The sequence below is a fragment of the Cupressus sempervirens genome, chromosome 4 (genome assembly GCF_028749045.1).
Source record: "Cupressus sempervirens isolate cs-2001-9-10 chromosome 4, ASM2874904v1, whole genome shotgun sequence".
Taxonomy (NCBI): domain Eukaryota; kingdom Viridiplantae; phylum Streptophyta; class Pinopsida; order Cupressales; family Cupressaceae; genus Cupressus; species Cupressus sempervirens.
In genome coordinates, this window is record NC_143121.1 from 184,722,783 (window position 1) to 184,749,469 (window position 26,687).

Consider the following 26,687-nt stretch of genomic DNA (forward strand, 5'->3'; position numbering starts at 1 on the left):
TCTATATTCACAAGCTAGTCATTTTGTTATATACTACAGACTAGTCCTCTTTTACAATAGCAGTCCAATCTTATTTTCCAGTGACAAGTTTGGCATTTTGTAATGTTCTATTGACTAGTCCTTATCTCCTACCTCCTCTACTATTTCCAACTATGTAATTTCTTTTGTCATGCTTATGTTCCAACTACTAGAAGCTGAAAAATGTTGTATTGTAGCACAACAGCAAAAATGTGTTACAACTTACACAACTTAATCACAAAATGCATGTTGTTTGAGCTGCAATGATAAAGAGGGAGCCATATTTGATTTCCATATTCTAAAATGTAGTTTTTTGTGCTTTTGGAGATCTAGACTAGGCTATTGACTTGATTGAAATCAGATGCATGATATGCAATATGCTATCCCTGCCTAATGATACTGAAGAACATTTGTTATATGTTGTTTTAAAATTTTATGATACCATGAATGTGTCATAACATCAAACTCGAAATTTTCATTCATATTATACCATGAATGTGTCATAACTATGTTAATTGTTCAATGTATTATAAATCATCCGATGTTTCTTAATTGAACTTCAATTAGTGTAGTAGCCTAAATTATATTTTTACTTAGTGCTGGCTGTAATGTTAGAATGCTGCACTATTTAATTTCCTTTATCAATGAAAAAATGTGGTTTTCCTCTAATCTGATATCATGAAACTGTAATCAAAGTATGAAGGGGCATTTGACGATAGGGATCAAACTTTTAATAAAAGTAGGGGTGAGTGGAGCTGGTTGTAAATTGCAAACTACATATGCCAGATTATTAAGAATCTAAAGGAAACATACACAATACAATGGTGGAAAAAACCAATGGATGTAGTATAAGGTTCGGTTGGTCCTTTATTCAATTAAAAAAAGAGGTTACTGAATACAATACCCAACCGATTTTAACTAAATACAATACTATTTCATTAAATACAATATCATCAATCAGTTAACTAAATTTCATAACATGATAATATCATGTTCCTAATTGGGGCAAAAAAATGCAACATGATAATAGAGATTTCTACAATTATATGCTACTTTGTAATGTTCCCCAACATGAGTGGTGCCTGTGGATTTTTTGAGGAACCTGTTGGTGTATAAAGCCAAAAGTAAACATTGTGTTGGAAGTAAGGAAGGGTGATAGCCAATGACTATCTTTAGGATAATGATTCCCCCATTACAGAGAGGATAACGATTCCTCAAGGAGATGTACTCATGAAGTGCAATTATATAAACATAATCAAAAAATAAATTGGGGGCAAGGGTTTATAAAATTCCAAAAATGCATGAAAAAATATTATTTACAAAATATACAACCCGTCCGAGCCGTTCCCTTTCAATGCCTAATATAAGCTTTTAAACACTGTAGATCCAAAAAATCACAGGAATACATAACCAAACAATTCTTGGTCACATAGATCCAAACGATCACAGGAATACACCAAATCTCACACATTGAAGCATGGAACAACAATTTGATTAATGAAAAGACAAAACCCCTTTAGATCTGGAATCAGATAATAAAAACTTAGGGTTATGACAAGGGTTAAACTTGAAATATAAACTAACAAATCCATGAAACGATGCAAAAATAAAAATCTATGACCACCCATAATTGTAAAAACGAACAGCTAGGTCACTTTCCCAATAAGGTCTGATAAAGACCTTACCTGCTCGAAAAATGCCAAATCCCTGAGAGTTTTGTGTGTCCATAAACACATTTTTAGAAATCTCCATCTCCTCTGTTTTGCATTTGACTATGAAGCTTCCCTGCCCAAATACAGAGTAAGGCAAAAATCATGAAAAAATATAGGAAATCTGTAGAAAGTAGTAAGTTATAACAATGAATCGCCACTGTTAATTGGTGCACCTACCCTTAATGTGCCATAGTAGGGGCCAAACCCTATTGGAGTAGATTTTATGAACAATATACCCAATCTACTGAAGGCTAAAGCATTTACTATATAGACCCATAAACACTCCATGTCTTCTACAATGGATTTGCAGAGCCATTTTCATGTCTTCTCACATGGAGTTGCAAAGAGAATATCGTGTCTACTCCCCTCGATGTCCATCTTTGCTGCCACACGGCATGAGATTTTAACAACACTGGCCGTGACAGACATTCCATACAAAGTCAAAAACAAAATGCAAGCAAAATGTAAAAACCCTCACCAAAGAAACAAAGCACAGAAGAAAACGCAAGGTTTGGTTTTTCGTGAAAATTAAATCACTTGAAATGTGTCCACTGAAGTACCTGCATGCACCTCAAAATAGCCACATTCACAACAAACTGCATCTGATAAAGATGTAGAAAGATCTAGCGTTAGATGTAGAAAGATGTAGGTTAAATGTTATAAAATAGAATTAGGGTTAGGTTATAAGAGCTTTAATAATATGTTTTTTAATAATAATTATTAGTTCTTAAAAAAAATTTATATGCTCATTTTTGTTATTTAATTAAATATATAATAATTAAATATAGCTCAAAATCATTTATGTATAAATATTATAGTATGCAACTAATAAAGTCGGAATGTTTATATAAGGTCATATATATGGTCAATTAACATGTTGGAATGTTCAACTTATGGGACATTGATAATAAAAGATATGGGGTGGTAATTAACTATGAATGATAGGGGGTCCAAAAAATGGCGAATTGAACACCATACAATATCGAGTTAAATGGACATCAATTTTGATAGTCGTGACTCGAGACCTTAGTTTTAAACACTTAACTACCTGAGGAAGATGATGTAAAAAATTAATCATTTTTTTTTTTCGTTTCAACATATTTTGAACTCTCCAAAGTTAGGGTGCATGACTTTTGGGTCCTCTCCCCTAGTGTCTTATACTGAAATGTGAAGGAAATAGATATTGTTTCTTGGGAAGATGACTTTGGTCAAACTGTGTATGAAAAGTCTAACAGCATAGAAGTCTGGATAACTATTAGCCGCATCTTGTCGATTCACGTTCCTAATGCATTGGAAGAAAATGGCATAAGCCCATAGGTCAGAATGATTAAAAAATAATATTTTTAGATTCTTGAAGATACCAACTGGTATCGAGGAAGCGAGATTGTTGTTTCTTACAATGGGAAGCTACTCAATGGGTTCTGGCTAAGAGACAACTTATTTGCACCCCTTCCCAATGTGTTTTGTGTTGAGCCTCATTTATAAGAGGTGCATTTTTGTGGCACCATAGACTGCTCCTACTCTTTATTTTCTTCTATAATGGTTAGAAATTGCATCTATTTTTTTTTTAGATGGGAAGTTGCTAGATTCCTTCAATATTACACCCATGTATTTTTCAGAAATCATATTTTTGAACTTTCCCTTTCTCATAGAAACTTTTTAGATTTTTAGATTTTATTTTTATTTTTTTTTGAAAATTATATTCATATCTTTTTTTCTTATGATTGGAAGCTGGTAGACTATTTTCATTCAAATATCACAATCATGCATTTTTTGGATATAACATTTATGAACTTTCTCTTTGTATTGAAAAACTATTGGATTCTTTCTTCTATAATGGTTGGAAATTGCATCCATATATTTGCTCTTGGAATGAGAATCTTTTAGGTTCTTTCTAATACAATGGTTGGAGATTGCATCCATGCATTTCCCTCAAATGACTGGAAGCTATTGGATTCTTTCCCTTGAAAGCGTATTCATGCATTTTGTTGAAAATTACATCTATACATTTCCCCTTACATTTATCTTTAGTGTAATACTTAGCATATAAGAGACATCTATGAGAATTTATTTGTACTTGAATCAATTCCATGATCTTACTTAATGACTAGCTTACTTACTAACCCGATCATACCATCTTGTTGACTGATCATATATTGCCATTGATGGAAACATATCTCATTATCATGATTGGTTGAGTTAACAATAAATGTGAAAAATGCCTATGTCCTAGTTTAGGAAATGCACAATATGGTTAGAGAATGCTTGTAAGCGATGATAGTAGACTTATCATTTTATAGTTTTGTCTAATTGTTGATTTAAAAATTAAAATGGCTTCAAGGTATCTAAAAGTTAAACTTATGTGGATTGGATTTAAGTGAAATTTTAAATTAATTATTATGAGGATTTAAGTTTCAAGTATGATAATTTGAATGATGTTATACTTAATGACAAAACTTAATTCATTTCTAATGTGGTAGCCTTTTTCAAGATTTTTAAAAAGCTCTTGTGATTTTAATGATTTTTCTTTAGGTGTTCTCAAAATAAATTAGCAAGTTTTGTGATTTAGTGGCTTTTTGACATCTCAGCATAGCACATTGCATGTATCAGTTATTTTATGAATAAAGAGTTTTGATTTAGTATCAGATCTTGCACTGTTGTTGTGTTTCTATTGTGTGGTTATTTGCTGGGGGTTAGGACATTTACATTGGGGATTATTTCACCTTGTATTGCATCAATACCTCAATTAATTTAGATTACATACCTCAATTTTTTAAAATTCTTTAGGATTCTATATAGTATATAACCTATTTTTCTCCTTCTGCAATTTTACTTCTTTTGTTTGTAATTATGTGATAGCATAAGTCAAGTCCAACTACATGCTCTTGCCTATTGAAGCTACTAATAGTAGTGTATTCAATGTAGCTAGATAACTAATTACATGACTGTATCCATTAATAAATATTTCCTAAGGTATGTAGCAAGTTGTACCTCAACATCGTTATCAACTATGTTGTAATTTACCTAGGTCCAAGAATCAATTGCATAGTACTTTTCAAACATTTGGAAACCTTCAAGCCTAGTTCTATATGATTATAGATATGTCACAACATTGTTGGGAGCTTCATAATATAACCTATAGTTTCAAGTTAACAATCTATTTATTAACAAAGAGGTACTTAATAGATATACAATTTTGTATATGATTAAAGATACTATGTTGAGATACACTTAAGGTGTTCCATAATATGATGTAGGTGGAATATGCTCTTGAAATAAGATCAACATTTGAAAATACTTTAACATTTGAAATCTTCTCTTATTTATACCACAACCCTATAAAATAGATCCGATGGATTTGAATTACATCAAGAAATCCTCAATATAGGGAATGGGATCAGGTACCAAGGAAATCAATTCTTCCTCAATCTAAAGTGCTATGAACTCATTGATGGTGATAATAATTCCATCAAACTTTGTCCATATAGCTTGAGGAGTGAGACACCCATCTAGATGAAAAAATAGATTATATGTAACATGTAAAGATAACAAGCCCATGGCCTAATCCATATTGTTCATCTGATGTATAACCTTTCATGTAAACTAAGGTTGAACCTCATCCAAACATGACCATAACCCTCGTGACCTAAGAAGTCTTGTCATATAATATTTCTAGATGCGATAGTTGTGTAGGATAAGGGGCTCAATAAAAGAGGAGTTTTCCATGTTGTGAACTATGCCTCAACTACTCTATTTTCTTATTACTTTATTAATGATCTTTTAGAACTTGACATAAGATACGAAAGGGTTTTTTTGTGTGTTTGTATATCCCAATTTGTTGATACAAATGATAAAAATAAAGACAAAAAATAACCCCCACAATACAAAAATCCAAGCCCTAGTACAATCTAAAAGAAAGAAAAAATAACAATCTAAAAGCAAGAAAAAATAATAAATTCTTTTGACAATTCTCTGTGTACCTAATGAAATGTTTGAAGAAAAAAACTACATTTATGGATAGAACACTCCAGGACTTTTCCAGTGCCTATTTGTTTGCGCAATATAGAGTATGGACACTAAAAATATGCCTCATAGATTGCAAACATAAAATTTTGTCTTTGAATGTGAAAATTATAAAAACTGCAAAGTCGGGAGATTATAATTGCACCACTGGAAAGTATTCAGAACCACCTTTCTAACAATAACTTGTTTGCCCAATTTTGACACAATATGCCCAAGCTATCGTCAAGACATCATTAATTTTTTATATGAGAAAACAAATCAAATACATGATGGTTTAAAGATCATCAAACTTCTTATCTAAATTTAATAATGTCACAACCTATACATGCAGTCATCCTTGCTTATGTACCCCTGATGTCAATGGTTGTATGTTGATGTAGGGACTATTTTGAAAAAACAAAAGAAAAAGATTTTTAAAGGGCATGCACTTTGAGCTTCTTTTTTAAGTGCATGCAAGAGTGTTTTTTAATTCAATTTGTTTTCCATGATTTAATTTTTTTAACATAAAAATTAAATTTCCACTTTGGGAAGCATGCTTAGGTCATATGGCCTAGGTGCAAAAACAATTGCCTCACTAGTCAATTGTGTTCAAATTAGACAAAATGTATATTAAAATAGGGGTTTCTAGGAACTACAAATCCAACCATATGTTTCTTTTAGGCCCAAAGTGGTTCAAAAAAAAGTTCACCTCCATATCCAATAAAAAAACCTCTAAAACTTTCAAACTCTTGAAGCTCCAAAATTCTTCAAAAAGAAGAACTGACAATAATAGATCCAAGCTCTGATACCATGTAGAAGTCATCAACACCAACTTCATAGAGTCCAAGAATCACTTGCATACAAAATAACATGTCACAAGGAAGAATGGAGCAAAAGGAAAGAAGATGAGTCTGAAAATATGGAAGAATAATTTATCAGAGAATGGAATAAATGAAAAATACAACGGATCAATCCTTATAGAAGGAGATCATGCAACCTTAAAGGGTAAAATATTTAATAATTAAAAACAATTATTAAATGTGAGCAATGCTTAAAGTGAAATCTTAAGAAGGCATAAAAGGTAACTTAATAAAATTATTAGGTCAAAACCTTTTAACCTAACAATTAGAATTTTCTTTATTTATCCATAATTACATTCTCAAATAGACATAGTGCCCCAAGCAGTAGTAAATGTAATCTTGTGTTGTTTTAAATTCTTGACCACCATCATTTGTATCTATAGAATCCATCCATAATGTTATAGGCTTTGGATCTATAGAACCCATCCATATTGCTATAGCCTTTGGATTTGAATTGTTAGAGGGTTGTATTTCTTGTAATAAGATAAGCATGTTTTTCTTTGAGTAGGCCCTCAATACCAAGCCATAATATAAAACAAATAATCAAAAGGTGTAGGAAAAGTATAATGATGTCTACAATATTAATTTAAGTGGTCGATGTAATATTGACACTATATGAATGCTCTCTGAATGATATGGATAAAATTTGTGAATTGGTGGCCATGAGTTTAGATTATTCAGAATAGATGCAACCAAACCTACAATAACTAATTCATCATTAACAATTAGAAAATAATTTTAAAAAAAACATATATAAAGAGTTCAAGAAATGGCGTTAATGATTGTCTTCCTCCAATCTCCTTATAATGGAAAAAATGAATCCTTAAATATCTCCTCTAGAGTTCCCTCAAAAATCTAAATTTATACAAACCTATTATTTTCTAATTATTAACCATGTAGACTTGTTAAATGCAACTTAAGAATATCTCAAAAAATTACTAATAATTCAAAATAACTTTCTAATCTCCTATTAGAATATCTAACCTTGGAAATCATTAAAGTCTCAAAAAAAACAGTAAGATCTCAAAAAGCCACTAAATCTAAAGAAATTATTAAAATTTCAAGGGCTTTTAAAAAATCTTGAAAAAAACTCCTATATTAGAAATGAATTATGTGTTGTTTTTAAATTCATGGAGATTAACAAACTTGTAACTTAAATCCTCATAATAATTAAATATTAAAATTTGTCCAATCTAAATAAGTTTAACTTTTAGGTACCTTGAAGGCATTTTAAGTTTTAAATCAACAACCTAACAAGAACATAAAATGATGAGATTAAAAGTAAAATATAATTGTAAAAAAATAAACAAATTATTGCATGGATGCAATTTCTAGTAAAATCCATGAATGCAATTTCAAGGGAAAGAATCCAATAGCTTCACTTTGTAAGAGAGAAATACATGGATGCAATTTCCAACCATTTATAGAAGAAATGACCTAATAGCTTCTCATTTCAAGAGAAAAATACATGGATGCAATTTCCAACCATTATAGAAGAAAGAATCCAATAGCTTCCCATTGCTAAGGAAAAGTTCATAAATGTCATTTCCAAAGAATGTATGACTACAATATTTGAATGAAAAGAATATCCCATCATAAGAAAATCTATATGAATTCAATTTCAAACTATTATAGAAGAAAGAATCCAATAACTTCAGATTTCAGCGGGAAATTTCAAAGATGTAATTTCAAAAAAATACATGATTGCAATAGTGAAAGAATCTAGCAGATTCCCATCTAAGAAATATACATAGATACAATTACCAACCATTGTAAAAGAAAGAATCAAGTAGCTTTCCAATATAAGAAATAATAATCACCTACCCAATACCAATAAAAATAATTGAGAATATATGAATATTATTAATTTAGATTCCATACATGATGCAAGAGCATCCTAGGGTAGTTGACAATCCTGCATGTTGGAGGGATTTTGGCTTGGATTTGTGGACTTAGTCACCAAAGGAGTGGTGTTCGATCGTTATTGAGTGTAGTGTTGGTCGAGGTGCTTAGCCACTAAAGGGGCTCAATCACTAAAAGTGCTCGACATATGTTATTGCTTGGAATGGGCCATGTCACTCGGCAATGCTTGTGGGAGCTTGATGATGCTTGTGGTTTTGCTAATGCTCAACACTTTGGCTTGCGAGATGGAGTTTTCATGGATTTATTTGGATGATTTGGTGCATTTATTGCATGAGGATTGAGATCTTGATGTGGATCAATTGTTGGAGTTTGTGTGGACCTATTTTTCTCTTGGTTAATTTTCTTGATGTATTTAGCAAGTGTATTTAGCCTTTAAGACATTTGGTATTTAATAATTGTTAGAGGTCAACTTGTAGCTCAACATGTATTTAATGTAAGGGTATATTTAATTTGTAGCTTACTGGGCTAACTTGTGGCTTAGCTTGGTATAAGTAGGGTGTCTTGTGGAGTCTTTAGGGATTAATCATCCAGCTTGGAGAAGAGGATGTGGCAAAGGAGTGAATTTTGAAGAGCTAGTAGCTACAACTTGGGGAACAAGGAGATTTCTTGGTTGGGTTGCAAGCACAAGTTGAGATCTTCCTTAGAGATTTCTACCAGAGTGTAGATCTGGACTAGCTAGGGTTTGGATTGGATCTTGAAGGATCTTGTAGAACTATTACTTACCTTGTATTGGGTTATAACCAGGAAGGCCTTATAACCTGAAACATTGCATGTAATCAATTATTCTATGAATAAAAAATTATGATTTGGTATTAGATCTTGCATTGTTGTTGTGTTTCCATTGTTTGGTTATTTGTTGGGGGCTAGGACATCTCCATTGGGAATTCTTCTACCTTGCACTATATCAAATGATATTAGAGTAAAGGTTTTCATGAGCAAGTCGACAGATTGTCAAAGCTAAGGCAGTTTGCACCAAGACCTGTGGTGTAGATTATTTGATCAAATGTTTGATTTGGTTGATTTTCTGTGGAGGGTTTACAAAAATCTTGGAAGCTGCCTCTAAGACAATTGGAACCTAGGGTGATTGAAGATCTTCATGATGTTGTGGAAGCAACGATCTCAGAGAAGATTAAAGTAGAATCCAAACCTAAGATGGTGTTGATGAAGAGTGATATGATCGTTGAGATCTTAAGTATTATAGGTGGTGTACCTCAATATGTGGGTATTGAAGATGGTTATGAGGAAGTTGCAGAAGACTTTGAGGTTGTTTGATCAAGTGGTGAAGACAGAACTGATCGTGTGGAGAGACCTATGAGAAATAGGGATGCTTAGTTTGATAGACCTAGGGATGGTTAGTTTGATAGACCTAGATCTCAGCTAAAACTATAACATAAGATGGAGGTTTCTAATTTATCAGGTACTTTGAATCCTGATGACCTGATTGATTGGATTTTTGAATTAGAAAACTACTTTGAGTTAGAGGATATTGGAGATTGGCTTAGAGAGAGGTTGGCATAGACTAAGCTAAAGGGACATGTTTTTCTTTGGTGGAAGGAATTGCAAAGAGATAGAGAAGAGGAAGGTGAAATGAATATTGCTAGATGGAGATTGATGGTGACTAAACTGAAGGCTAAGTTCATTCCTCTAGATTATGAACTTGAGTTGTTTAAGAAGTTTCAAAATCTAAAACAGAAGGATATAAATATGAAAGATTACATAGAGGAGCTTTACAAGTTGACTATTCAGTCTAGGCATAGAGAATTGTCCAAGGAGAAGGTGGCTAGATATATTAACGATTTGTGATGCAATATTTAAGATGAGGTTGGTATGATGAATATTGCTTCGGTTGAGGACCCTTATCAATATGATTTGAGAGTAGAAGAGAAGTTGAAGAGGAAAAATAAAGGTAGTTCCTAAGGGAAGGAGAAGCAAGACTACATGACAGAGGCTAAATTGAGTGCAGAAGATGAACAAAAACCTGTTGATTAGAAGAGAACGATAGGTAGAGGTGAGTTTAAGGGTACTTGTTTCAGATGTCATGAAGAAGGACATAGAGCTTATGAATGTCCTAAGGCTAGTGACATGAGAGCTAATGTTATGAATGAAGTTGAAAATCATACCAATGAACCTGAGCAAGGAGAGAATTTACTAGCTTGGTGAATACTGGTTGGTCAGAGGACATTGGAATCTTGTTACAGGAGTAATTTTTCCAAGACTCGTTGTACGTCTGGTGGTAAAGTCTACAATATGATTCTAGATAGTGGTAGTATTAACAACCTTGTTGCTGAGGAGATGGTTCAGAAACTTGGTTTGAGAAGAGTGAGACATCCTTGTCCATATAGGATTGGTTGATTACAATATGAACATGCTTTATAAGTGAGGGAGAAATGTCTTATTGATTTTCAGATTGAGCAGTATAAAGATCAAGTGTTGTGTGATATTGTGGACATGAGTAGTTATCACATATTACTTGGTAGACCTTGGCAGTATGATTGCAGGGCTATGCATGATTATGTCAAGAATGTGATTACTATTGAGAAAGGTGGTAGGAAGCATTCCCCAATTCCTTTGCAGAATGAAGAACTTGGTAGGAGGAACCTGAGTATTGGCAGCTGAGTTGAGCTGAAGGATTCTAAAAGGGTTAGAGATTAGCATGGACAACAAACATTTGGAACACTAAGGATGGATGTGAAGAAGCAAAAGTGGAACAAGGGAAAGAGTGTACAAGTTGAGGAATTGGAGGACATGTATGTGAAGAACTATTTTGGGATTTATGTGTTGAATCCCAGAAGATGTTCTTCTAGCTACTAAGAACATCTTTTCACACCTGGGGTATCTAATGTAGGAGCATCCTAGGGTAGTTGGCAATCCTACATGTTGGAGGGATTTTTGCTTGGAGTTGTGGACTCAGTCACCAAAGGAGTGGTGCTTGGTTGTTATTGAGTGTAATGTTGGCCAAGGTGCTTAGTCACTGAAGGGGCTTGGTCACTAAAGGTGCTCAACATGGGCCATGTTGCTCGATAATGCTTGTGGGAGCTCGGTGATGCTTGTAGTTTTTCCAACGCTCAACATTGTGGCTCATGGGATGGAGTTCTTGTGGATTTATTTAGATGATTTGGTGCATTTATTGCATGAGGATTGAGATTGTGATGTGGATTGATCATTGGAGTTTGTGTGGACATATTTTGCTCTTGGTTAATTGTTCTTGATGTATTTAATAAGTGTTGTAAGCCTTTTAAGGCATTTGGTATTTAATATCTATTGGAGGTTGACTTGTGGCTCAATATATATTTAATGTCAGGGTATATTTAATTTGTAGCTTACTATGATGACTTGTGGCTTAGTTGGGTATAAGTAGGGGGTCTAGTGGAGTCTTTAGCTATTAATCATCCAACTTGGAGAAGAGGATGTGGAAGAGGAGTGAACTTTGAAGAGCTAGTAGCTACAGCTTGAGGAACAAGGAGATTGTTTGGTGGCATTACGAGAACAAGTTGAGATCTTCCTTGGAGGTTTCTACCAAAGTGTGGATCTAGACTAGCTATGGTTTGGATTGGATCTTGAGGGATCTTGCAGAACTATTACTTGCTTTGTATTTGGTCATAACTGGGAAGGTCTTACAGCTTGGCACATTGCATGTATCAGTTATTTTATGAATAAAGAGTTGTGATTTAGTATCAGATCTTGCACTATTGTTGTGTTTCTATTGTGTGGTTATTTGTTGGGGGTCAGGACATTTACATTGGGGATTCTTTTACCTTGTATTTCATCAATAACTCAATTAATTTAGATTACATACCTCAATTTTTAAAAATTCTTTAGGATTCTATATAGTATATAACCTATTTTTCTCCTTCTGCAATTTTACTTCTTTTGTTTGCAATTATGTGATAGCATAAGTCAAGTCCAACTACATGCTCTTGCCTATTGAAGCTACTAATAGTAGTGTATTCAATGTAGCTAGATAACTAATTACATGATTATATCCATTAATAAATATTTCCTAAGGTATGTAGCAAGTTGTACCTCAACATCGTTATCAACTATGTTGGAATTTACCTAGATCCAAGAATCAATTGCATAGTACTTTTCAAACGTTTGGAAACCTTCAAGCCTAGTTCTATATGATTTTAGATATGTCACAACATTGTTGGGAGCTTCATAATATAACCTATAGTTTCAAGTTAACAATCTATTTATTAACAAAGAGGTACTTAATAGATATACAATTTTGTCTATGATTAAAGATACTATGTTGAGATACACTTAAGGTGTTCCATAATATTGGTCATCTTCTTAAAATTATCCTAAATATCACTTTAGGAATCATAAATTTAATCAAATATGGTTAAATCATTGATAGACTATAAGCTTCTTAGGGGTCTTAGTGTTTATAGATTACTAGGATTTGAACTTTTAATTAGCTTAGTGTTAGAGTTATGCATGTTTAGCTAATTTAGAAGTAGAATAGACAATAGATTTTTATAGAAAATTTATCACAAATAAAAGGCATTAATTTATTCATCAATAGTATTATCCTTTCCTTTCATTATACCTCTAACTCCTTTAGTTACATTTTTTATATTCACATGACATCATCATTATTTGGTTTGCATGACATATATATTGCTATAGCCTTTGGATCTATAGTATTAAAGGGTTGTGTTGGGACTAAAAATTGCATGGCTAATTTTGAGTCGCACATTGAAAATTTTGAGATTTCAAGCCCTCTAACTGCCCGTAAATGCATTTGTACCCGACTATCAGTCTGAGGCCTAAGAGGTGTTTAATGCTTCTAACACCTTTCATTTAGTGCATCTACTTGTTCCATAGTGATAAATTGCCATTCCGAGCTATTCTGTAAGATCCCGTTTTGAGCAATTGTTAAATCTGTATTTTGCACCTAAGTGTCAAATAACAATAGGAGGCCATGTTTGCAACTGAATATCTTGCATCCAAAAATGTTTCATGACTCGCCACTTTGGGAGTGTTTAGTGTCCATACCAGAGAGCCTATGTTTCAGATTTTGAGTCATTTTGAGTATATTTACCTAGGTTTTGAATCCCTAAAAGTTGGTCAATTATCAATGTCATGCTGATGCACTTTGCACATAATTCTGAGAAGCCCTGTTTGACGAGCCATAACTTTGACCTAGTTGACCGAAATGTGAAATTTCCTTTTGTGTTACATTCTAGACGTTAGAGACTTGTTATGTTTCAAGTTTTAGCTTATGACGAATCTGTTTGAACAGTTTTCAAATGCAATTTATAACTTTTTACTTGTGTCAACATTTGCAGATTGATTGGAACCCCTTGTTCGTGAAGTTATAACTTGAGATTCGTGATTGCCTAGATTAAATGGATTGTACCACTGTGTTGGACTCTGAAAATACTTTAAGTGTGCCAGTTTACAAGCTTTGACGAATCCATTTGCACACTTTTCTAGGTCAATTCCATTTGTAAAAATCACTTTTCTGTCATTGTCGCCAGTCTGCAATTCTGAGTAGCTCACTTTGACTGCTCACCATTCACGCCCAGTTATTCGTCATGAGCCTAGATCACAAATCCATATTGTCCTCTTGACAAAGAATCAACGCCCCAATTTTCATTCTTCCAAGTATCCATTTGCCCAGTTTTCTTAAGCCGATATTGAACCCAGTTTAGTGTTTTCTGACATGTTTCCTTGCAGGTAGTCCTGAGAGGTCAACTTTGATAGCAAATATATTTTGATTAGAAATTCGTCATGAGACAAAATTTGACGAGATGCAAGTATGTATAACAAAGAATCAGTGTGCCGACTTTCAAAGCTCAGCCAGGTGTTTGGATCAGTTTTTAAGGCCAGTCAAATGACCTCCTGGCACAAAGTCGACAAGCTGCAAGAGAATGATAAAATGAGTTTTTAAAGGCAGTGCATTGATCAAATTCGAATCTAGTCAATGTTGAATGTTCAATAAGGTAGTTTGAGAACTAAGTTGTTTGGAAAGGAAAAAAAATTTAGTCAGACCCGCTTTGGGGCTTGATTGTTTTCATCTAATTACAATTATATGAAGAGTATTACAATCCCTATCCAATACACAATATGGAAGCTCAATAGCCACACAAATGGCAGGGCTAAAGGAATATTAGGGTGTCTAAATTTGAGTATGATATGCCCGTATCGTTGTGCTCTAAAATAGTTTATAATGATAATAGATCACGACTTCTCTCATATGGAACAAGCAAAGAAGAAAACAACTTTGTTGCCTTGCACTAAAATAATTCAGAATTAGATTCATTATCATTCTATGATAATAAGAAGATAAAATGGCAAAAAAATAACAAGATAAAGTCAAATAGATCCAAATTTAATGGATAAAAGCCAACATTAGTCAATGGCCCCAGTGTTCGGCAAAAGAGCACAAAGAATGTTGTTACTTTAAAACATCTTTCTCGCTGATGGAAGATATGATTATTACTGTGGATTCAATAATTATTTGGTAAAAGGTTTGGATTTCTTGCACCAAACTTTTCATTTGCCGTAAAGATGTGTGGAATCTGTGAAAGATGTGGAGCTTGTTTGGTAACAAATTTCGAGTGAAGAGCTTTAATGTGAAGCACAGCAAGGAGAGCTTTATGTCTATGTATGATTATCAGACCACTGAGCTTGTTCATGAGAACAGGGATGGAACATTAACAATGTTGGAGATAGCCAGAGAGTAATGGACAAATACACTTCTAAGATCTTCATGAGAGAAGGAAGACGCATCAGAGGAGGGAGACGCCTTTGAATACACTAAAGAGGATCAGTCGCAGGCATAAGAGAAATAAATCAAAAGGAAATGTTGAAGATCCCTCACAAGGGAAATGAGCAAGCAACCGCTCACGCAATGCTAAAAGAGGCAGCGTTTTGAGTATAGGCAGAGAGACGCCATGAAGGAGCAGAGGCGCCTTTGGACAGTGAAAGGCAAGAACAACGAGACCATCCACGTTTTCAAAGGAGAGTTCAGCAGGTAGTTAAATGGAGCATGTCAAACAAAAGACCCTGCGCCATTTTCCAAGCAAGTCCCCACGCAATAGAAGGTAGCCTACATTAATAAAAAGGCCCGTGTAGATACAGAGCAGCCTCCCAACAACAAAGAAAGACCGCCCTTGTCTGGAAGGTGACAAGGAAAATAGAAGAGGCAACGATATATAAAAGGAAGCATCTACATTGCAGGGGAATACTAGTCAATGACATACAAGGAAAGAGCACGCCAAAAGCAAGAGGCGGCATATGAAGACCAGTGCAGGGGCAGAATACAAAGAGTCTACGCAGATCCAAAGCAAGATAGGAGCGAACAATGACCAAATTCGCGGGTCCCAAATGGCACTACAAGGAACGGTGAAGTTTGGAATAAAGAAGAAGAGCAACTCAGCAAAATAAGAGCCGCAGGAGCAAATAGAAAAGGCTCACGCCAGGCAAAGGCAAGGTCATTCATGACAATGCAAAGGAGACTCCAATATTTGAACTGTGGGGTATCCATATCTGCAGGGTGCAGCAAAAAGAGTAAGAACCCAACACGTGAGCAAGGAAGCCACGTGAAGGAAGACGCAGGTTAAAGAAAAGGTAGATTTAAAAGGCAAAAATCATGGCACCACTCGCAGGAAGGGTCTCCATGCCAAAGCAAAATAGGAAGCCGCCATTGAAAAGAGATACGTAAAGCAGTGCAGTCATTAGATTAGGCCAATCCACACCTTGTTTAAAGGAATCCCCACATGAAGCAGAGGCATCAAAATGCCCACATGTGAAGGAGGTTTGGGGAGACAATGCTAAGAGATCCCTACCTTCACGCAAGTCAGAGGAAAAACTAGTAAAAACAATATATCCCACATGGGTCGTGGGAGAGAGATTTTAAAACTTTAAATACTATTCATTTCACAAGCATAGTGCTTTAAAAAAGGTGCTTTTTGAAAGGGCACCCATGTGGTGGGGTCCACGGCTATGATGTCAATCGAGTGATCAAATGTAAAATTTTAAACAGAAGTGCAATGATGTCGGGGTCGTTGTATGAGATCTTGCCATGTGGCTAGATCAACGGCTCACACATCTCCGCTAGATTAAGATGCTCACGAGTTAAATAATGCGGGAATGCCTCTGATTGACACGTGGTGACAGGTCTCGACTAATGATGAGGTGGTGCAAAAAGAGCATTCTAAGATCGATGCACAGGGTGCTGCCACGTGGCAAATATGATGGATAGTGCATTTTCGCAAAATAGAAGTGCTCATAGGATAAATAATGCAGGATTGCGGAATGGCAACATGTGGCGTGGGTCCCACAGATGATGATGTGGCATCTAATGAGTAGTGGTCGGCCAATCAGAGGCTGCCACATGGCAGAAAGGCAAAGGTCAAACTAGGGTTGACCATGTATTTGAAGGAAAAGGAAAAAATTTAAAGTCATAAAAACTTTATTATTTTAAATTCCTTCTAGAATAGGTCACGTGTGGACTTTTAAATGCAAAACTGGTTTTTTTATAAAGTTTGAACATTAGGACATTTTTTGAAATTTAAAATCAAAGATGTTGTAGACCTAATAGTTATAGCAGGGGATTGTTTTTCAAATTGACTTTCAGGGGGTTTCTTGTAGGAAAAATATGCACTCCAATATACCGTTGGAATCAACAAAAGACGAACTATCCATTTCTAAAGTCAGTTTGTGCATAGGTGCTCACCAGTTTGAGCTATAAGCCAAATTGTAAAATCTGAGGTATTCTCAGCAGAATAGGCAAAACTCATCATTGATTAGCAGAATTGGTTAAAGGATAGATATTAAGGCTTGGTGAGATGTGAAAGTGAAGAAAATCAATTCTATGATGTTTTCTTGGTTCCTAAAGGTCATATAACTGATTTTTCACTTTTTACTTTAAGTTCAAATGCAACATCAGAAATCAGTTATATATTTTTTTACCAAATATCTAATATTCTTTATGCTTCTAAGAGCTAGAATCATGGGGATTTGATTTTCAGTTACATAGAGAAGGTAGAGAGAGGCTTTTGATCTTCTTAGGAAGGAATTCAGAGGGGACACTTGTCAGTTGCAGATTCAATCCGAGAATTGCCCTCTTGATATTTATTTCTTTCTTCTTCTCTTTTGTAGGGTTGGAAAATTTGGAAAGTTTCTCTAGTATGAAGATAGTTAGTAGGACTGGCCCTGGAATTGAGGTATTTTGAATGGAAGACCTGGGATGTGCTGGTTCCAGACCATGAAGCTCTGCTTTGGCTATGATACCCCCTTCCCATCCTATCAATTTCTCATTCCCGCCATTTTCTCTCTTGTATAACAGCATATGTTATTGTACAGTCTGGTTTATTAGGTGATTGTGAGTCTTTTCATGTATTTTCATGTGTTATTTCAAGGAAATTAATACAATGAGCAGTAGGTGTTTAGTTTCAGTCTAAATATTGTCTCCTTTCTCTGTTGAGCTATGATGTTTTATGGTCTTTGAACAAAGAGCCTAGATCATAAGTGCAGTCCCTTAAGGCTATATGTTGCTTTATTGTTGCTTGTAATTCAAGGAATTATGTAAATGCTTCAGAGATTTAACAAGGTTGCAGTTTTATTGAGGAGGATATCAGGTAAGAATGAGATTTAGATTGAACATTGATGTCTATTTACAAGGTGAATGGATAGATCATATATCTGAATATATAAATAAGTATTAGATATCCAAAATACATGAGGGAGATTCATGAATTTGCCCAATGGATCAGGCACTGATCAGCTACAAGGTCATTAAGTTGTTGTCTATACATGGTTTTCATCCACTTTCCCCACCCACATAAAATCAAATCAAATTCAAATCATCTTTACAATTTTATGTTGAAGAGCTAGAACAAGTTAACCCTCACTCATCTTATGAGATTCATAGATCTGCATTTAGCTATTGTAGATTGATGTTATTTCATGAGTTACTAGGAGATATAAGGGTAAAATCTTCTTAATAGATTCAGGGATATGTTTTTGCACTGGTATGGTATCGATTGAATCTTAGGTCCACCCGCCTAGGTTTTGCAGACCTTGAAGTAGAAGAAGAGTCAAGCCTTATAGTTGGCCCGATGTTTGAAATGACATGTTGAAAATGGGATTTAGTTGCCCCTAGATATGTCATATTCTCATTGGGATAATTGAAAACCCTCCAGCGTTTTCAAACACCAATAGTTTGTATTTCTTTTAATGCGATGAGAACGTTCTCCTTTGAGTAAGCCCTCAATACCAAATCAACAAAATAAAACAAATGATCAAAATGTGTAGGAAAAGTATAATGAGGTTGGAACAATATGAACTTAGTGGTTGATGTAATATTGATGCTTTATTAATGTTGTTTGAATGATATGAGTATAACATGTGAATTGATGGTTGTATATTTAGATTATTCAAAATTGATGCAACCAAACTCACAACCAATTCATCATTAACATTTAGAAAATGTACTTTAAAAACAACAAATATAAAGATCTCATGAAATGAGATTAATGGTTTTCTTTCATTATTCTTCCTCTAAACTATTTATGACAATACAAATCTTTATATCTCCTTAAGTTCCATTAAAAATCCAAATTGATACTTGAACCTATTGTTTTGTAATTATCAACCTTCTAAACTATTTACACACCTTGAGAATATCTCAAGAAATCATGAATAACTCAAAAAGCCTTTCTAATCTCCTATGAGAATATATAAGGAGAACATTGAAATCTTTAAAAAATCATTAAGATGTCAAAAAGCCACTAAAGCACAAAACTTGCTAATTTATTTTGAGAACATCTAAAGAAAAAATCATTAAAATCATGAGAGCTTTTTAAAAATATTGAAAAAGGCTACCACATTAGAAATGAATTAAGTTTTGGCGTTAAGTATAACATCATCCAAAGTAACATACTTGAAACTTAAATCCTCATAACAATTAATTTAAAATTTGACTTAAATCCAATCCACATAAGTTTAACTTATAGATACCTTGAAGCCATTTTAATTTTTAAATCAACAATTAGACAAAACTATAAAATGATAAGTCTATTATCATCGCTTACCAACATTCTCTAACTATATCATGCATTTCCTTCTAGGACATAGGCATTTTTCACATTTATTGTTAACTCAATCAATCATAATAATGAGATATGTTTCCATCAATGACAATATATGATCACTCACCAAGATGGTATGATTGGGTTAGTAAGTAAGCTAGTCATTAAGTAAGATAGAATTGATTCAGGTACAAATAAATTCTCATAGACATCTCTTATGTGCTAAGTATTGTACTAAAGATAAATGTAAGGGGAAATGTATAGATGTAATTTTCAACAAAATGCATGAATACACTTTCAAGGGAAAGAATCCAATAGCTTCAAGTCATTTGAGGGAAATGCATGGATGCAATTTCCAACCATTATATTCGAAAGAACTTAAAAGCTTCTCATTCCAAGAGGAAATATATGAATGCAATTTCCAACCATTATGGAAGAAAGAATTTAATAGTTTTCCATTACAAAGAGAAAGTTTATAGATGTTATATCCAAAAAATTGCATGATTGTGATATTCGAATGAAAATAGTCTAGCAACTTCCAATCACAAGAAAAAATATATGAATGTAATTTTTAACTATTATTAAAAAAAAAAAAAAACAAGGGGGGCATGTACAAAAGTTCTTGCCTTCATGTTTTTATGGTTGACTGAAGTAGCTTTTGTAATAATCTCTATCTTGTTAACGCCTCTGTGTTTTATTGATGAAAACTTATGGCTCAAGATTAGTTTTTTGTGTTTAGTGAGGAACTAATGGAAAATGTTGAAGTGTCTTTTAAAATGGAAACGTTCATAACATTTTTCTGTAAATATACAAATAAGTTACTCGAGTAGGTTCCCATTGTAAGAAACAACAATCTCGCTTCCCCGATACCAGTCGGTATCTTCAAGAATCTGCAAATATTATTTATTAATCATTCTGACCTATGGGGTTATGCCATTTTCTTCCTACGCATTAGGAACGTGAATCGACAAGACGCGGCTAATAGTTATCCAGACTTCTGTGCTGTCAGACTCTTCATACACAGTTTGACCAAAGTCATCTTCCCAGTAAACAATATCTATTTCCTTCGCATTTCAGTATAAGACACTAGGCAAGTTCTTTCGAGCTAAAACGCTAAATAAAACGCGTGGCAGAAAGCCAAGGGCGCACAGTACAACTGAAATAAACTAACGGCTACTCCCACAGCAGGTGGCCGTTGGACGATTTATAGAATATAGTTTTTGTCTTTGATTGATTACCGCAAGTGACCGACATTTACACCCATCCACTGATGTGTCTTACCTGGCAAGACCTATATATGCCTGAGCTATGCCTTTAAACTTTTCAACAAGAGAAAGATCGAAGCTATAGCAATATAACCAGCTACAAGACTGAAATTTCGCTGAGTTACAGAACTCCTTAGCATAATTTGAATCTTCTACTGACTGACTTTGTAGGTTTTAGGAGTATACAGAATGGAGAGTTTCAATAACAAGGCTGTGTGCGGTAGAACCGATGCTCTGCTGAAATCCCTTATCCCAGCAATCCAACAATTTTGTGAATGTGACCTGCAATTACCCAAAGATCAGCAAAATCCCACTTTTCACCAGTTTCTAAACACTCTTATTAGGGGCTCAGAGCTGGTTAAATCTTGTGAGAGCATTGGCTCTTCAAATATATTTTGTAGACGTAGATATGCTTCACAGATACTCAAGCTAGAAGTGGAGATCAATGGCTTCATGAGTTCCATCCCAGCCCAAATCGAGTCAGATGCTAGGAATCTTGTGGCAGCCCTGAAAGATATGTACAAGGAGTTGCAGCCTCCAGATAAAAGTAGTACGCTTAATAACATGATTCAACAGCAAATGAGTTTAGGTAACCTGTGTCAAACTACTGAAATGGAAGAGTCTGATAAATGGTCCGCTCTAAGTAATTTTCCTGTGAAGTCTCGGTTTTATGCGGGATTGGAGAAGCCTGTTGAGGATTTGAAGGAGATTTTGTTAAAGAGCGAGGTGTCGGTTGTTGGGGTTCATTGTATGGGGGGTGGTGGGAAAACTACTTTGGCCTCTGCTCTCTGTAGTGATCCCCATATCAAAGGTAATGTTTCTTTCTTCTTTCTTCTTATTTTTGACGTTTTTCTGAAGCCGCTTAATTTTTTTAGGCCTATTATAAAAGAATGCATGAAGATTCTGGGCAAAGGACTATTATGTTAAGGTCGTCAAGGTTAAATTGATCTGTGCTATTTTAAGGCTACTATCATCTTTTAGGGCAATTTCTCCACTGTTCATTAGTTTCAATGGGTACAGAGTTTCAAAATTAGTTCTCATGACATTTTATATAGGGGGCATAGCACTAACTATGTATTGAGTCAGATAAGTGAGAAAAGTACTATTGTTTGTCGAATTGCATCATTTAGTTTGCAACCTCACATATTTTCTGTTCCCGAGGTGTTCATGTGGGTAGGCCTACCATTTCCTCTGTTTAATTTGTACACTCTTAAATCTTCAGTCATGAATTTTCTTGTCGCTTTTCACTATTATTCCAATCCTTTGAGGAGACTGTTAAATTGTTTTTGGCCCATCTCCTCAATGCCTTAGATTTTGGGCAAAGGTTTTTGCTGTTTATGTCATCGAGGTTAAACTGATCTGTGTTCATTTAAGGCAATAGTGGACACGCCTAGGCAGTTGTTCCCCTGATCTTCAGCTTCAATTGGTATAGGATTTCAAAATTAAAATCTCGTGGCGTTTCATATAGAGTGTGCAATGGCTCTGGATATTGTCATATAAGTGAGGAAAGTAGTTGTGTTTGTTGAATTGCACTATTTAGTTTGTTATTCTTTACGCATTCGCTCTTCCTAAGGTGTTTCTCATGTGGGTCGGCCAACAAATTCTTGTGTTTAATATGTACACTTGGATTTTCGATCATGACGTTTCTTTGTCATTTTTACTAATGTTCTAGTCCTTTGAGGAAATCGGTGAACGTTTTTGGCCCATCCCATCAATACCTGAGATTTTGGTTGAACGGCTTTGGTGTTTAGGTCATCGAGGTTAAACTTGATATGTGGACTTCCAAGGCTAAGATCGTATTTAGGACATGTAGTCTACATGCCTATATGATTGTTCCACTATTCGTAAGTTCCAGTGGATATTTACTATTAAATCTCTTGACATTTCATTTATGTTGTGCGTCAGATAAATGAGAAAAGTAATAGTGTTTGTTGAATTGTACCATTTCGTTTGTGGCATTTTCAAATTCTCTGTTCCTGAGCTGTTTTTCACGTGGGTCAACCTAACATTTCCCGTACTAAATGTGCACTCGCTTAGATTGCCAATCATGATTTGTTTCCTTGATTCTCTGGTTTAGGATACAGAGCGATTATATATTATTTCTGGTTTTGATTGTAATGCAGTTTTTTCATCAACATGAATAATCTGAAATGTTGATTAACTATTGAGCAGCATTGTGAATTGTAAAAACTTATATGTTATGTTCCAACATACTGAAAATTTATTGATCTTTTCTGTGGGCAATGCTGCGCATCAGGAAATGTACATTTCATTATTGTTTCGCATATTCAAATCTGAAGGAAATTTTTCGGACATCAGGTTATTGTGGAAATGTACATTTCATCAGGTTGTGTGGGCCGGCCTACCATTTCTAGTGATGAATTTGTATGCTCTTAAATTTCCAATCATTTTTGTTTTGCAGCCTACTGAAAAACAATTGTTTTCTTCTGTGACATCAGGTTATTTTGGAAATGTACATTTTATCACTGTTTCAAAGTCTCCAAATCTGCAGGGAATTATAGAGAGAATGTGGGAGAAGATCGTTGGAAGGAAGAAGCCCGAGTTTCAGAATGTAGAAGATGCGCGCATACAGCTAAAGCAGCAGCTTTCTACTCAATACAAGCGGACCCTGATGATATTAGATGATGTCTGGTCCAGGGCTCACTTGGAGGAACTACTATTTGAAGCGCCAGGGTACAAAACTATTGTCACAACGAGAGACAGTTCTACCATCCCCCTAAACCCCTGTACTCAACTGTATCAGTTGCCATTGTTGGGTCACAAGGACGCTCTCTCGCTTTTCTGCTTCTCTGCTTTTGGACAGACATCAATTCCAAGTACGGCAGATGCAAATCTAGTCATGGAGGTATAGCCTTTTCTTACCTTGAAACTAAAAATATTAAAAAGCCTAAAGCTTCTTAGAGAATCAAATAAGTCCAACAACAAAAATAGGATGAATAATATGCTTTTTTTTTTTTTTAGCTATAAGAACTTGCAGTTATTGATTGTTCAATTAGACTAGTACTTGCAGGAAGTTATTTATGCAGTTAAAATCACAAAAATATCGGTTTCTTTTTCGTTCTTTTCATTTTTTACAGAGCTTCCTTTGGACGCTAATAAAAAACCGATCTAAATGAATGGCAGGTGCAAGCTGAATGTAAGGGCTTACCCCTTGCTCTAAAGGTGATTGGGAGCTCTTTAAATGGGGAATCTCATATGGCCTGGTTGAATGCAAAGAATAAGCTTTCACAGGGGCAGTCCATATCCAGTTATCACAAAGAAGGGCTGTTTAGATGCTTGGAGACCAGTATTGATTTCTTGGATGATGTTGCGAGGGAATGCTTCTTAGATTTAGCCATATTTCCAGAGAACAAGAAAATCTGTGCTGATGCACTGCTGGGCATTTGGGTTTATGTTCGGAAGCTGGAGTGGCAAGATGCCTTTATCATGTTATTGGAATTTGCAAGCAAAAACCTCTTGAACTTAATCAGCAGCCCGGGGTATTTGCCTAAGCTTTATATATGTTAAATTTCTTACCATCGTTTTGTTTTCAAACTTTGAGCTAATATTGTTTGTGGTAATATCAGAAGCCAAGCAACAATCTCTTATGGAGATGCCTCTGAGCTGTACTTTTCCCAGCATGACATAATGCGAGATTTGGCCATATATTTGGGAAGCCAGGACAGTATAGTCCATAGGAAAAGAATATTCATGCCCAGGAAGGAGCTGAGCTTGCCAGGGGAGTGGGAGATGCATAATGATAGACCATTTGATGCTCAAATTGTCTCTATTCACACAGGTAGTCGATTCAGACCAAATATTCTAACTTGTTGAGTGACATAATATGCAAGCTATTTAAACTATTAAAATGTTTTAGCTTTTGTGTTTTGTCATAATGAATAATGATACTATTGAAACAGCAATAGCTTTGATATAAATTCTTTACTTTAACTGCCGGTATTCTTGACCACTAAAACATTTTCTAATTCAATTGTATATATGATTGAACTATTGCAGGTTCTATGGCTGAAAATCAGTGGTATCCGATGGACTTTCCAGAGGCAGAGGTTCTGGTGGTACACTTTTCTGCAAGCGAATACTTTCTACCACCATTTCTTAAAACCATGAAAAAACTGAAATTTTTAATGTTGTGTAATTTGAGTTCAAAGAGAACCACAATTAAAGGTTTAGATGCTCTATCTTCACTCGTTCAGCTCAGGACTGTTCGCTTGGAGAAGTTGGATGCGCCCTCTTTTTTAAAAGAGATTAAAGTAATACAGAAACTAGACAAACTCTCTCTGAGTTTATGTGAAGGGTTTGGAAATATTTCCACATTCAGCAACACCAATCTACAAGAATTTAACCTAGACCACTGCAGCGATTTGGAGAAATGGCCACTTGACATCTGTCATATGCCTTCTGCTCGCATATGGTCTATAACCAACTGCCATCTGGTTCAAAAGTTGCCATATGATCTTGAAAATCTGAGTTCTGTAAGAATGTTAAGATTATCAGCATTACCAGGCTTGAAAGAGCTTCCTGCATCCGTTGGAAAACTTGGGCAGCTGGAATTTCTAGACATTTCACTCTGTGAGGGCTTGAAAGAACTTCCAGAGGAAATATGTCAACTCAAGAAATTGAAAGAGTTTGATATGAGGGAGTGTTCTCGTTTGAAGAGGTTGCCTAAAAGTGTTTGCGGACTAAGCTCTCTGAAACATGTCATCTGTGATGAGAAGATTGGGCACCAGTGGCTGAGAGTTGAGGCCTCTTCTATCCCTGATCTTAGGGTTGAAATTGTGGAGGCGCAATTTACTCTGGATTGGCTTGATGATTGAGAAACACCAAGCAACTTCACATCCTGTTAAATTAATGAGTGTTCTCTTTCTTAGTTCTTGGAGATGGAGCATACTGTAGGTTTCACTTATAAATTGTAAAAGTTTGTAATGTATATATATATCATTATGTACATTTGTAAAGTCTATGTCAAAGTTTATCTTTACAATGTATATATATATCATTATGTACATTTGTAAAGTCTATGTCAAAGTTTATCTTTACAGACAATCTTCTTTTCCCAATCTTTTGAGGGGCCTTCTTTGGTGGAAGGAGAAAATGACAAGCAAACTATTTTCCGTTGTCATTCGTTACTAGTGTGCGTGACAATGAATACCGTATTTTAGAGGAACAATTTTTAAAATTTTGTGCAAGTTTCTAGGATTGAAACCATATATGGTTGATAACCGAGTGCTTCATTAATGGCTTTTGCGATTTTGAATGCTAATTCTGTCATTACACTACACGTGAAGTTACATGTCGGGAAAAAATCTCATGCAATTGCATCTTGACTCTTCATATGGATCGCTTATAATTTTTAAACGGAAGAGATCTAAAGAGCAAAGAGTAGAAGGTCTTATTCAAGACATTTAAATTTCAGACATTTTTTGAGGCTGAAGTTCAGGTTGCTACAGGTACGCCACACACAGTTTGGTACCATGGAAAGCCGAATAAAATTAAAACCTTTGGGAAGAAATGTTCCTTATTTATTTTTGCTTTGAGGAATTTCTAGGCCTTGAAGTGAGAAAATCACCAAAGACTGGGTGGACCATGCACAAACCTCACTTCAGGCCCTGGTTTCAAATGCATCAAAAATTACTTCAAATATCATTAAGAACACATTTTTCCCTACCAGTTATCGATGCTAGATACAATGGAAAGATAGGTAGGATTCCATCATATGAAGCCGATATTCAGAAGTAAAACATAAAATCCTTAATAATAAACAGTGTTTCACACATTTTGGATCGAGGAGATATTTAATCGGGTGGAATCAGATTACCTTTACCTTTATCTGCCTAAAGATTT

General features: G+C 34.8%; 1 protein-coding gene across 2 annotated transcripts; it reads left to right on the forward strand.

The window, feature by feature from the left end:
• Positions 1–20,885: 20,885 nt before the first annotated feature.
• Positions 20,886–26,022, forward strand: LOC149560615 (putative disease resistance protein At5g47280). Of its 2 annotated transcripts, none has more exons than XM_089824748.1 (5): positions 20,886–21,636; positions 23,285–23,691; positions 23,970–24,325; positions 24,413–24,624; positions 24,843–26,022. In XM_089824748.1, the coding sequence occupies exons 1-5, from the start codon at positions 21,015–21,017 to the stop codon at positions 25,658–25,660; spliced, it is 2,415 nt and encodes an 804-aa protein (XP_089680874.1). In that variant the 5' UTR covers positions 20,886–21,014; the 3' UTR covers positions 25,661–26,022. The 2 variants fall into 2 exon arrangements, with proteins under 2 accessions (XP_089680874.1, XP_089680875.1); XM_089824749.1 differs by lacking the exon at positions 20,886–21,636 and adding an exon at positions 23,083–23,172.
• Positions 26,023–26,687: the final 665 nt, after the last annotated feature.

Excerpts from the sequence above, each read along its gene's own strand:
- LOC149560615 (XM_089824748.1), top strand. The coding sequence starts at position 21,015 with ATGGAGAGTTTCAATAACAAGGCTGTGTGCGGTAGAACCGATGCTCTG. Across the intron at positions 21,637-23,284 it reads TAGTGATCCCCATATCAAAG|GTTATTTTGGAAATGTACAT; the intron begins GTAATGTTTCTT and ends CTGTGACATCAG. Across the intron at positions 23,692-23,969 it reads ATGCAAATCTAGTCATGGAG|GTGCAAGCTGAATGTAAGGG; the intron begins GTATAGCCTTTT and ends AATGAATGGCAG.